Source organism: Bison bison, unplaced genomic scaffold (genome assembly GCF_000754665.1).
Source record: "Bison bison bison isolate TAMUID 2011002044 unplaced genomic scaffold, Bison_UMD1.0 scf7180017864213, whole genome shotgun sequence".
Classification (NCBI taxonomy): domain Eukaryota; kingdom Metazoa; phylum Chordata; class Mammalia; order Artiodactyla; family Bovidae; genus Bison; species Bison bison.
In genome coordinates this window covers 5,893,348-5,905,158 of record NW_011494785.1, presented here as the reverse complement: position 1 = coordinate 5,905,158, position 11,811 = coordinate 5,893,348, and the positions used below count along the sequence as shown (strand labels likewise).

Here is an 11,811-nt window from a genome sequence, read left to right as displayed (position 1 = left end):
GTCTGGGGTTCCTTCAGCTGCCGGCCTGCCTGCAGAGCTGATGGCCTGGGGTCAATCCAACGGGACTGCGAGGGCACAGCCTCCCTGGAAGGTCCCTTGGTGGCTTGTAGCCCAGACACAGCTGAGGGTCAGGGGGTGTCCCCTCTTCCCTCCCGAGACCTGACTTCCTGGATGTGGAAGTAGGGCTGGGCTTTAGCTGGAGGAACCGGGGGTGACGCTTCTCTCTGTCCTCCTCCTGTCTGCCCCCATGGTGCTCCCGCAGAAGGAGAGTACTGGCCCTGGGACAAAGAATGCTTGCAAGGCCAGCTCCTACAGGGGGATGAGGACCTGAGTGCAGGTGAAGGTACCCCTGCTGCCTCCGCCCTGCCCCCAGGAGCAGGTCCCACGTGAGCAGGGGGCTTTCCTAGAGTGCAGTGGTAGGAGAGGCAGCCGCCCCAGGCCCGCCCTACTGACCCCTCTTGCCCCTTGTACGCCTGCTGCCTGTCCTCCATCCAGTTAAGACTCTGCTCCTGCTTTGATGTGAGCCACTCACCTCACATCACAGAGTGCCAGAACCCCTCCCCATGCCCAGGCAGTGTGTCTCCAGGCCCCCCTGCTTGGTGGGACCCGGGCAGCTCCAGGGAGAAGCCTTACTGTCTTTCTCTGCTTGCCTGGAAGCTGGAGGAGGGGCCTGCATCTCCTCTTGGACTTGTCCTGGTCTGGAGATGCAGCCCATCCAGCTCCGCCAGGGACCCTCAACCCCTGAGAAAGCCCTTAGCAGCCAGCAGCTCCCAGGAGAGACCATGCCAGCCCGGCCCAGCGCCCCTGCCCACATCTGGTGGCCTTGTCGGTGGCCTCTGCCCCAAGCACTCTTCCTGTTGCTTGAAAGTTAGGAGGTTGTGGTTCTTGTGGTGAAGCCAGATTGCCCTGGTAGACTGCGGAGAGGCCTTCAGATCAGATGCTGCTGAAAAGCCACCCTCCCTCTTGTGGTCCCTCTCCCCAACGTTGCTGGCTGTCCCCTGTTTTGACCCCAGCGTATGGTGTGGTCCTAGTACTGACAATGCAGAGCCCGCAGGGTGGGCATGCACGCGTGTTCCTTGGACGCCAGCAGCAGGGTTCTCACCTGGCTGAAGAGCTGGGTCTGGTGTCCAGGGGGGACCAGTGGGCCCCTAGAGGAGAATCAAGGGAAAGGGCTTTGACTGCAGAAAAGGCACAGAGGGATTGGACTCTTGCTCCTGTGAGCCCCTGAGCTGTGGTGGTCTGCGGGACGAGCCCCGCCTGCCTTCTCCCTGGCTGCAGCCCCTCTGAGCCCACCCCTGCGGCAGCCCAGCGTAGAAGGGGCAGAAGGCGACTGAGAGCCCCGCGGAGTCATGTTGCGCCTGTGTGAGCCGCTGGTCCCTGCAGGACGGCCCGGCCGTCCACATCTCTGTCCACGCGGCAAGTGGCAGTGGGCACGGGCTTGGTGGCCTTGGAGCCACATGTGTGAGAGGCTGGCCTTGCAAAGGCCAGTCGTGACCTGCGCTTGGGTCCCTTAGAGGCAGTTGAGGTGGTAAGAGCGGCAGAGAGGAAGGGGCTCTGCACTGGACAGGGAGTAACACTCTTCATGGACGACAGTTAGGCTCCAAGGGGTGGGGTCTCAGTGAACGAGTAAGAGTCAGGGGTGTGTGTGTGTGTGTGCGCGCGTGTGCATGTGCGTGCACTGTGGCTCCAAGGGACAGAGTCACACTGAACGAGAAGTCGGGTATGTGTGCGTGTGTGTGTGCACTGAGGCTGCAAGGGGCGGGATCTCACTAAACCAGGGGCGGGTGACACTGACAGGTAGGAGGTGTGTGTGTGTGTGCGTGCTCACTGGTTCTGATTTTGCCTGCCTCTGCTTCACACTGATCCTGGCAAATATGGTGACTTTTCCTCTGTTTCCTGTCCTGTGGTGTCTGCTCCCTCCATCCCTGGACTGTTGACATTCCCCTGGCTTCCTTCCTTCCTTCCTCCCTCCTGTCCTCTCTCCCTCCCTCGCCTTCTCCTCCCCTGGAACCTGGTCCCCTAGTCGGGAGCCCAAGGAGGCTGCAGCAGCTGCTGAACCCGGCCGACCCCCTGGAGATCCAGGCTGACGTGCACTGGACGCATATCCGTGAGAGCCAGGAGGAGCGAGCGGCACTGGCGCCCAAGTCCCCTCTTCCCGGAGGTAACTGCTCGGGGTGCAGGGCCCCGGGCACCTCCACCCGCTTCCCCTCAGGCTGCAGAGCACTCTCCTGTAGGGCAGGGCTGCCCGGCTCCACGCAAGTAAGAGCCAGCGAGGCGTGTCTGCTTCCTGGGCTCTCGTCAGTGGGGGGAGAGGGGGTTCTCCTCTGACTGGAAACAGTGGGGTGAACTTGACCTTGGAAGAACTGAGAATCTGCTGCCTTTGCCCTGTGTCACTAGGTAGGGCTCCTCTTTGTCCACTTGCAGGAACGTCCTCGCTCTTCTTCATGCTGTGTGTCTGGGTGTGAGTGTGCGTGGACAGAATGGGGTCAAGGGACCATATCTCGGAATAAAATGAAGTCTTAAGAAGACATTTGTGTCAGGGAGGCCTCTGAAGCAGCGTCATTTCCAGCTCTGGGTTTTAGGGGAGGCACTCTGCATCCCACAAGAGGATGACGATGACCCTTGTTCTGGCTTCTTTTAAGGAACAAAAGGAAAACCTAGAGAGCGTTGGGGGCATCCTTCTCTATGCCCCAGCCTCGGCGTGCCCACCTTGTGTCTTCCCCTCTGTCTCTTGCCCTTTTGTTTCCGTCTTTGCATTCAGTGCCCACAGGGACCAATGTCTTTAACCATTTTTGCAGCCACGTAAACACCCAGGAGCTCTTTGAGAGCCGAGAGAGAGCCTGCTGCCTGGGGATGCCACTTGGACTCAAGCTGCGTCATCCCCCAACCCCCAACCCCTGTTCTCTCCTCGCCCAGCACACGGGGCACCGCGGGCCTTGAGCTGTTAGCGTCGTCTGTCTCTCCTTCATTGTAGACTCCAGGAGGAGCTCACTGTCCTCACCAGGAACACTTACTCCCGTGTAACTGTGTATTTGTTGTCTGTTTTAAATTCAGTGCCCGGCCTCCCCTCCGTCCGCCGCGCAGCAGTACAGGCCTGGCTGGAGTCGGTCTCCGGAGGTAGTCTGGTGATGTTTGTTCTCTGCCCACTCACCGTAACCCTCTCTCGGCAGCCCTGCTGGTACCTTAACACGGGACTCCAGTCCTGCCGCTGGTGCATGCGCGGCAGAGGGTGGGGGCACATGCATGCCTCACTCAGGCCGCCCGCCCTTGCATGGACCAGACACACACCCCGCGCCCTCCTGGGAAGACCCAAGGGGAGAGAGCAGGAATGCAGGCGGCAGGGAAGACAGACACCAGTGTTAGTAGAGATCGGCGAAGGCTGAAGCCGAAGGACCGTGTGTAGCACTCAGGTTTCAGTCTGTGAAAGTGAGGGCTGGGCGGAGGCTGGAGGAACCACGAACAGGAGCATCGTGGCAGGAGGCAGTCAGTACTGGTGGGGGGATTCAGCTGGAGGCGCGGGACAGGCCGGGTCTGCAGGCTGAGGTGCGGGGCTCTCTGAGCACTTGGGCCACAAGGGAGCCGCAAGGCTTCACTTGTCCTCAGTGAACTGCTCTGGGGGCGTTTCTCAGCCAGGGGCTCTGGTATCCAGGAAGGTCATGGCACTCCATCGTCTGAAGGTCCTGGCCTCAGCTGTGAAGTGCAGAAGGACCAGGGCACCGCTGTTGGGTGGGCAGGACAGGAGCCCTAGCCTGCCCCACCAGCCTCTCTCACCAGCCGCCCGGTGTCCTCAGCTCATGTGTCAGGAGGCACGAAGCCGTAGGGAGGGCTGCTGGTCCCCCCCCAGTTAGTTTTGTCCCCAGGATGGTTGGACAAGTCTGAAGTGTCGGGACGTCCCAGCAGCAGCGGATTAGACCAGAGCCAAGCGTGTCGGCGACGCCCGCTTCCGCGTGTGGCTGCTTCTATCCCGCTCCGTCCTGCCCTGGACTAACCCTCAGTTCCTCCCTCAGAATGTCTCTCTTTCAGCGCTGCTGCGGCCACATTGAAGCTCTCGCTGTGTTTTGATACATGTGATACTCCTTCCTTTCAGGGTACCACTGAGGACTGTAGATGACTCCCCATCCCGCGTCTAGGGCACAGGCGTGTGTCTGAGTAGGAGAAGCCTGGGGGCTGTGGGGCCAGGACTGGGATGGGCAGCTCTAGTGCACTGTGCCCGGAACCCCGGCTGGCTAGGGTCCGCGTCACGCTTGCTTCCAGCAAACATGTGAACTTAACCTCTTGATGCCCGGCCGCTCACAGACGGATTCGAGCACACATGTGGGCTTGGGGGCGGGGGGCGCCCTCTGTGGGGCAGGCCTAGGTTCTGTCCCCGTCAGATCCTCTCTGAAAGGAGCCCTGCAGTGGCCAGCTCGCTGTCCCACAGGCAGCGAGGGGTGGGAGGGTTGCTTGCCTTGGGAGGCCCTCCCCTCGTGTTGGGTGAGTGCCCAGCTGCACTGTGAGCACATGGACGTCGCAGTCAGCGGGAGTAACTGAGAGGCCTCGCCAGGGTTTTCCCAGCAATGCCATCATCACAGGACAGTGTTCAGGCCCCACCAGCTCTGTGGCTGCTCAGAAGGAGCGGTGTGGGGCTCCCATCTCCCACAGCCGTCCCCACCTCACCCACTCCAGATGGATTTTTCTAGCACTCTGTGGAGTGGGTGTATGTCATCACCTTGTTCTAATAAGCTGAGTGCATGGAAGAGGTGGTGAAAACAACTCACGGCTGAATGAAGTGTTTAAAACACCAGGGCCCCCGGGTCAGGAGCTGCAGGCCCAGCTCCTAGAGGTGCCCACCTCCAGTGGCCGTCACGGCTGTCTCTTGTCCTTGGCTTCCTTTTGCTCTGACCCCATGGCTGCTCTTGGTCACTGCTGGTCACTGTACATCCTGGCCACGGGGGATGCAGCTTCGAGAGGCTGGGCTGCTGGTCCCTGCGGGTCGTGGCCCCGTGGCCTGGCCTCGGGTTTCTGCAGGGCTGGACCCTCGGGCCCAGGTACGTGCAGGTCAAAGGGCAGCCACTCTCCTGAAAGGAGATCCTGAAAAGAGCCTCCAGGCACCTCGGCAAGAGGGAAGTAGGTCCTGGCAGTGTAGGCACTCCCAGCCTGGCATCCCGGGCGGCTTCCCGCTGGCCATCTCTTGCTCAGCAGCTGGCCGTCTCTTGCCCAGACGCTGGTCTGAATGCTTTGTGTGCAGGGGTGGGGACCAGTGTGAGTGTGTGAGTGTGGGCTGCTTCCTTGGGAGAAATCACGCTTTGTCTCATCCTGTGGCACAGAGGGGCTGGTCTTGGGTCCAGAAAGGACCTTTACATGTCCCTCCCCACTCTCCCGTGTGCTGAAAGAGACGTGTCTGAATTCTCCCAGCGAGGCTACAGCCCTGCCCAGCCGTCAGAGCCCTGCACACAGCCCTGATCCAGGCTGAGTGGTGCAGCTGCGAACAGAACCCCCCGCTGCCTGGACTTGGTCCCCTCCCTGAGAGGCAGGGCTGGCCACAGCCCCTCATCCTGTTCCTCGAGGGTCTAGTGGTCGGCGCAGGTCCTAGCTGCCATGTGTGCTGGGCACCTGCTGACCTGGGCCTGAGAAGCAGCATTCTCCCCCTGCCTCCCCCTATTCTTCTCAGACAGGCTCTCCCAGCAGCTGCTGGAGGAAGAGGAAAAATGGCCGGCCCAGGCCGCTCCTCCCCTCCTGCTTGGCCGAGTCATGTGCTCAAGAGGCCCAGCCCGGCTCCCGGCCTGCTCTCAGCTCCCAGCCCTCTGACTCCTGCCCCAGCCAGCCCTCTCCCTTCTCCCCGTGGTCTGCCCATGGACAGCCCCGAGAACCCAGTGCCACTGTCCATCCCCACTGCCAGTGTGTCTGTCTGTCTCTCTGTTTGTCCTTCCTTTGACGTTTCTGCCTTGCAGTCCCATTCGATGAGGATGACCTGGAGCGAGACGTGGACTCGGAACCAGCAGAGATCGAAGGGGAGGCAGCGGAGAATGGGGACGCAGGGGACACTGGTGCCGAGCTGGACGACGGTACGGGGCCGCAGAGCTCTGAGCTCGGGGAAGGCGGGACAGCACGTTAAAGTGAAAGCGAGGTGCTCGGAGGAGTGGCTCTTAGGGCTCATGGTTCCTTCCTTGCTCTGCACTGACCTGAATGCCTGTCGTTTCACCCCCGCGCCCCCGGTGGACAGGGGCTGTGTTCATTCAGTTATGGGGAGAAACCGAGCAGATGTGGGACTTCCTACAGGGCCTCTAAGGCAGCCGCTGCCTCTGGAGGCTGGAACAATGAGATGATATGGGCAGTCTGGGGAGCAGGGGACCAGCGGGCAGGGCCAGGCCGGGACGGGATGCACGCTGCCACTGATGTCCTGGCAGCTGGCCTCCAAGAGGGGCGGCGCCTAGAGGGGAGCACAGCCTCACTGGAGGACTGTGCTGCTGCTTCCCTCGGCCAGATCAGCACTGGTCGGACGACGTCCCGTCCGAGGCCAACACGGAGCTGCACCTGCCGGCAGTGGGAGCAGAGCTGGAGCTGAGGGTGTCGGATGGCGAGGAGGAGCCACCGCCGGCCTCAGTAGGGCACCCAGAGAGAGGTCTGTGTGCAGCCCCTTCCCCTGGGCTCTCCATCCAGCCAGAGGGGGTGGTTCTTCGTGCAAATCCTGCCTCTTGTTTTTTCAGGTCCCTCCCGAGTCTCCAGCCCCACCCGGTCCCCTGAGGAGCCCACGGGCCTGTCCTCCCCAGCCCGCAGCCCCGGGGCACAGGTAAGGGTTGACCTCACTGCCTCCGGTGCTGACGGGGCTGTTGGAAGCAGGAGTGGCTGGGGTTCCGGCCCGGTCTGGCTCACTGTGTCCCGGTCCCACAGCAAGCTGAAACAGCAGGATTTGTGGAATCACTGGTTTGAGTAACAGACTTGTTTCTTCTCAGTGTTACTTTCAAATGACTATGCTTTTCTGAATAAAAAATACGTGTCTGGGTTACCAGGGGTGTTCATACCACACAGTGCAAGATGCTCCCTAAATAGAGAGTAACACTGTTTCCCGCGGAGCACGTTTTAGGGGAGTCGTCTGCAGGGAGGCCAGAGCTGGAGGCCGGGAGCTACTTGACTTGGTCTTTGGGTCCTGAGGAGCCCGGTGATTTGGGTGATTTCCCCTGAGATGAGCCCAGGCGTGGTTGGAACGAGTGCCTGGAGGCAGAGTGTAACTGACGCTGTTTCCCACCTCACATCAGAGACCCTGGCAGGCTGGGGTGGGTCGTGGCATCCTTTGGCTGGTGTCATTTCAGGGCTCGAAGAGCAAGGTACACTTGGGATGAACCCAACCTGAAAGCTGCCTGTGTGCACTGGGTGAGGGGCTCAGGAGCTGGACAGGGCAGAAGAGGGGGCGTCCTGCTGGCCCTCGACTGTGGCCCCGAGGGTGGAGAGGCCGTTTCAGGAAGCTCAGGCCCTCGGTGGGAGAGAATGCCTGTCACAGCCTTGCCTTCTGAGTGGCTCGTGTCACCTTGCTTTCCCACAGAGCGCCCATCCCCCACTTGCCGCTGTGGCCACCGGGGTAAGGTCACCCGCCGAGAGCCCTCTGCCGGAGCCCTCGACCCCGCCAGCGGAGCCCGAAGCTCACCCTCCCATCCGATCGCAGCCTGAAGCCAGGACGCCACCCTCGCCTGCCAGCCCCCAGCACCCATCCCCGCCCACCCAACTGCCCATCTGCTCCCAGCCTCAGCCGTCCCCTGAGGCCACCGTGCCGTCCCCCACCCTGTCCCCCATCCGCTCCCAGCCCGTGCCGGCCAGAACCTCCACTCCTCTGGCCCCCCTCCCCGTGAAGAACCAAGGGGTCACGAAGGACACACTGGGCAGCCCCCTCCCTGGGGACGAGGCCCTGAAACGCAGCGACCTGGTGGCAGAGTTCTGGATGAAGAGTGCCGAGATCCGCCGCAGCCTGGGGCTCACGCCTGTGCACCGGAGCCCAGGGTCTGAGCTCGCCTTCCAGTCCCCGCCCCTGAAGGCCTGTCCAGCAGAGAAGGCCCCCCAGAGTGAGGGGCTCCGGCTCCTAAAACCCCCACCTGTCCCCAGGAAGCTGGGGCTGCCAGCAGGTCGAGGGGGCCCAGCCCTGCCCACCCACCCCTGTGTCCCCGCCCGACAGGGAGCCAAAGGGCCCCCGGGAGGAGCACAGAGACCTGTCCAGCAGCTCGGGGCTGGGCCTGCAGGGCAGCTCCTCCCGCACCAGGACACCGGGCAGCCCGAGCTTCAACACCTCTGACTCCACCATGCTCACGCCCCCTTCCAGCCCGCCGCCCCCGCCGCCTGACGAGGAGCCCGCTACCCTTCACAGGAAGCCAGCCCTGGTAGGGCAGCTTGTGGCCTCAGCACCCCCACCCCCGGCTGTATGTGTGAGGCCCCCGCGGGAGCCCACCCAGCCCCCCCAGGAGGAGGCGCGGAAGTCTTTCGTGGAGAGCGTGGATGAGATTCCCTTTGCGGATGATGTGGAGGACACGTATGATGACAACACATGTGACGACCGCACGGAGGACTCGAGTCTGCAGGAGACCTTCTTCACACCCCCCTCCCACTGGCCCCACCCCAAGCAGCCCTTGGCTCCGGAGAACGGCCGGGGGCCAGAGAGTGCGGTCCCACTGCAGAAGCGGGGGCTGCCGCTGGTCTCGGCCGAGGCCAAGGAGCTGGCGGCTGAGCGCATGCGGGCCCGGGAGAAGTCGGTGCGGAGCCAGGCACTGAGGGACGCCATGGCCCGGCAGCTGAGCAGGATGAAGGAGATGGACATAGCAGCTGCAGCCCCCAGGACCCCCAGGACCCCTCCACCCCGCAAAGCCACTGCCGTGCCCCCCAAGGGCCCCGAGGAACCTGCCCCGAGGCACGAAGCCACGAGTGAGGAGCTGCTGTCCCCTCCCTCGGACTCAGGGGGCCCAGACGGCTCGGTCACCTCGTCAGAGGGCTCCAGTGGGAAGAGCAAGAAGAGGTCGTCCCTCTTCTCTCCTCGGAGAAGCAAGAAAGAGAAGAAGCCCAAAGGCGAGGGCCGGCCCCTGGAGAGGCCCAGCCCCGGCACTCTGGAGGAAGCGGCCGCCAAGCCCAGGTCTCTGTGGAAGTCTGTCTTCTCGGGGTACAGGAAGGACAAGAAGAAGAGTGATGGCCGGTCTTGCCCCAGCACCCCGTCCAGCGGGACCACAGTGGACGCCGGCAAGCCCAGGGCATCTCCCGTCTCAAGAGCAGGTTCGGCGGTGCAGCCCCACCCCCGCCCTGGGCACAGCTGGGGGTACAGGCTCTCCCGTCCCCACGGTTCCCTCCGAAGACCCCCTGCCTGTGCCGCCCTGCCTCCCCTGGGGTTTTCTAGGGAGGAGGCAGCTAAACTTAGGAGGTTCCAAAACAAGCGAATGGCTGGGCAGGGGCCGCAGGTGGATGTGCTTTCTAGGGAAGGCGCTGCAGCTGGACACGGCCTGTTGGTGCATGTGGGCTCCTGCCTGGGTACGTGTCAGCATTCAGGCCTGTGGCTCTGGGTGCGGGGACAGAACCAAACTGGGGAGGACCACACCTTACTCCCGACCCGGGCTGCCAGGGGGTGGGCCCCCTGGTCATGATCTGCTCGGCCCCGCCCCCAGAGCTGCGGACGCGGCGCCAGCTGAGCTGCTCGGAGGACTCGGACCTCTCCAGTGACGACGTCCTCGAGCGGACCTCCCAGAAGTCCAGAAAAGAGGTGGGCAGGCCGCGGGCGTGACTCTGTCCCTTGTTCAGCCCCCACCCCCACCCCTGGACCCCAGCCAGCCCAGTGGTCACCCCCTGCACCCGCACTCACTGTGCCCGCGAGGCACACCTGTGCAGGAGCAGCTGTTGCCCTGCCGGAGCACGTCCCCCTTGCTCTTGGCGCATAGACCCCCGAGTCCATCCAGTTCACCTGTGCCCTTCCTCCAGCCGCGTCAGTTAGTGTGGCTTCATTCAGAATAGAAGTACCTGTTTACTTCAGGCAAGACTTCTTCCAGGAGCCTTGGAAGTGGTGCTCATCCGAAGAAAGGGGCTTTTGATTCCAAACAGAAAAGTAAAAGGACCCTGGCTTTTCTTTTTCCTTATTTGTGTTTCCCCTACAAGCCAGAGGCTTGGGGGGAACATGTGACCACGTTTACCCCCAGAGTCTTAGGAAAGCAGACGTCCTTACATGGGAAACTGTAGGATGGTGGTCTCCGCAGTAAAGGCTGCCCCACGTCCTAACTGCCCAGCAGTCAGTGTGCAGCTGGCCTCCATCCCTGCCCCGTGGGGCGCGTCTCCCGTGGGGCTCCTGCAGGGATGAGGGCGGGGCTTCTCTGCCCCCCAGCCCAGCCAGCCACTGACCGAAGAAACCCTCTTGTCCCCTCCAGCCGAGAACTTACACGGAGGAGGAGCTGAACGCCAAGCTGACCCGGCGTGTGCAGAAGGCAGCTCGGAGGCAGGCCAAGCAGGAGGAGCTGAAACGGCTGCACCGCGCCCAGGTAAGGGCAGCAGAGCCTCCCAGCCTCCCAGCCTCCCAGCCTGCTGTCCACATCCACACAAGGGCAAGAGAGGAGGCGGGGTGGAGCCACTGTCCCCTGGACTGTGCCTCTGGCTCGATGCAGCTGCAGAAGCCTCGCCTGGGGGCAGCTGTTGGTGGAAAGGGAGACGTCCAGCTTGGAGTCTTCCAGGTTCCCAGCTCTGGAGTAACCACTACAAACCAGCCAGTCCAATCTCTGTGACCGGCTGGCCTCTGACGCAGCTGGGTTTACAGGTTGGTGCTGTCCTCAGGCCCAGGCCTTTTGATGTTTGTTTTTTCCTTTTAACAAAAAATAACTTTTTAATGTAAATTATTCCCTGGTGGCTCAGTGGTAAAGAATATGCCTGCCCATGCACGAGACGCGAGTTCGATTCCTAGGTCTGGAAGATCCCCTGGAGAAGGAAATGGCAGCCCACTCCAGAATTGCCTGGAAAATCCTATGGACAGAGGAGTCTGGCTAGTACAGTCCATAGGGTCACAAAGATTCAGACACGACTTAGCAACTAAATAACAGCAGACTGTGGCTTCCAGGTGCAAGGTCCTCCCAGGGGTCCATTATCCCCCAGAAACCTTGTTCCTCGCAGAGTGTGGCTGGTCCAGCCACGTGGTTGCTGGTGTTTTTTCTTTAATTGAAGTATGCTTGTGTGCTAAGTTGCTTCAGTCTTGTCTCACTCTTTTCGACCCTATGGCCTGTAGCCCAGCAGATTCTTCTGTCCATGGGATTCTCCAGGCAAGAGTACTGGAGTGGATTGCCATGCCCTCCTTCAGGGGGTCTTCCCGACCCAGGGGTCAGACCTGTGTCTCCTCACGCCTCTTGCTGGCGAGCGGGTTCTTCACCAGTAGTGCCACCTTGGCAGCCCCAAGTGAAGTGTAGCTGACTTACAGTGTCGGCCAATTTCTGCTGCACAGCAAAGTGACTCAGTTATATGCACATAGACATTCTTTTTTTTTTAATCTTTTCCATGAGGGTTTATCCCAGAAGATTGGCTACAGTCCCTGTCTGTGCAGTAGGCTCTTGTTATATCCATCCTATATGTAATAGTTTGCACCTCTTACTCCAAATTCCCAGTTATTCCCTCTTTACTCCCCACCCGCTTGGCAACTGCAAGTCTGTGCTGGGTGTTTTTTAATCTTGTGGAAGCAGGGTTTCCAGACTGTTAGGAAGCCCTGCTGAAGCATTCTCAGCCTCTCTGTGTGCCCTGGACACCCACCCAGATCCCAGCGTCCTGGCTGCCTGAGGGTTCACCCGCCTACTTCCTCCCCTACCCTCCCCTGCCCTCCCCCCTCACTCTCCTCCCTCC

At 61.5% G+C, this 11,811-nt stretch overlaps 1 protein-coding gene across 1 annotated transcript in view; it reads left to right on the top strand.

Moving 5' to 3' along the window:
• MICAL3 (microtubule associated monooxygenase, calponin and LIM domain containing 3) overlaps nt 1–11,811 on the top strand; it is an 87,785-nt gene that overhangs the window by 59,174 nt on the left and 16,800 nt on the right. The window contains 8 exon segments of the mRNA XM_010845070.1: nt 3,055–3,117; nt 5,931–6,044; nt 6,464–6,601; nt 6,687–6,769; nt 7,520–8,092; nt 8,094–9,225; nt 9,612–9,706; nt 10,362–10,472. Coding sequence (XP_010843372.1) covers nt 3,055–3,117; nt 5,931–6,044; nt 6,464–6,601; nt 6,687–6,769; nt 7,520–8,092; nt 8,094–9,225; nt 9,612–9,706; nt 10,362–10,472 — 2,309 coding nt within the window.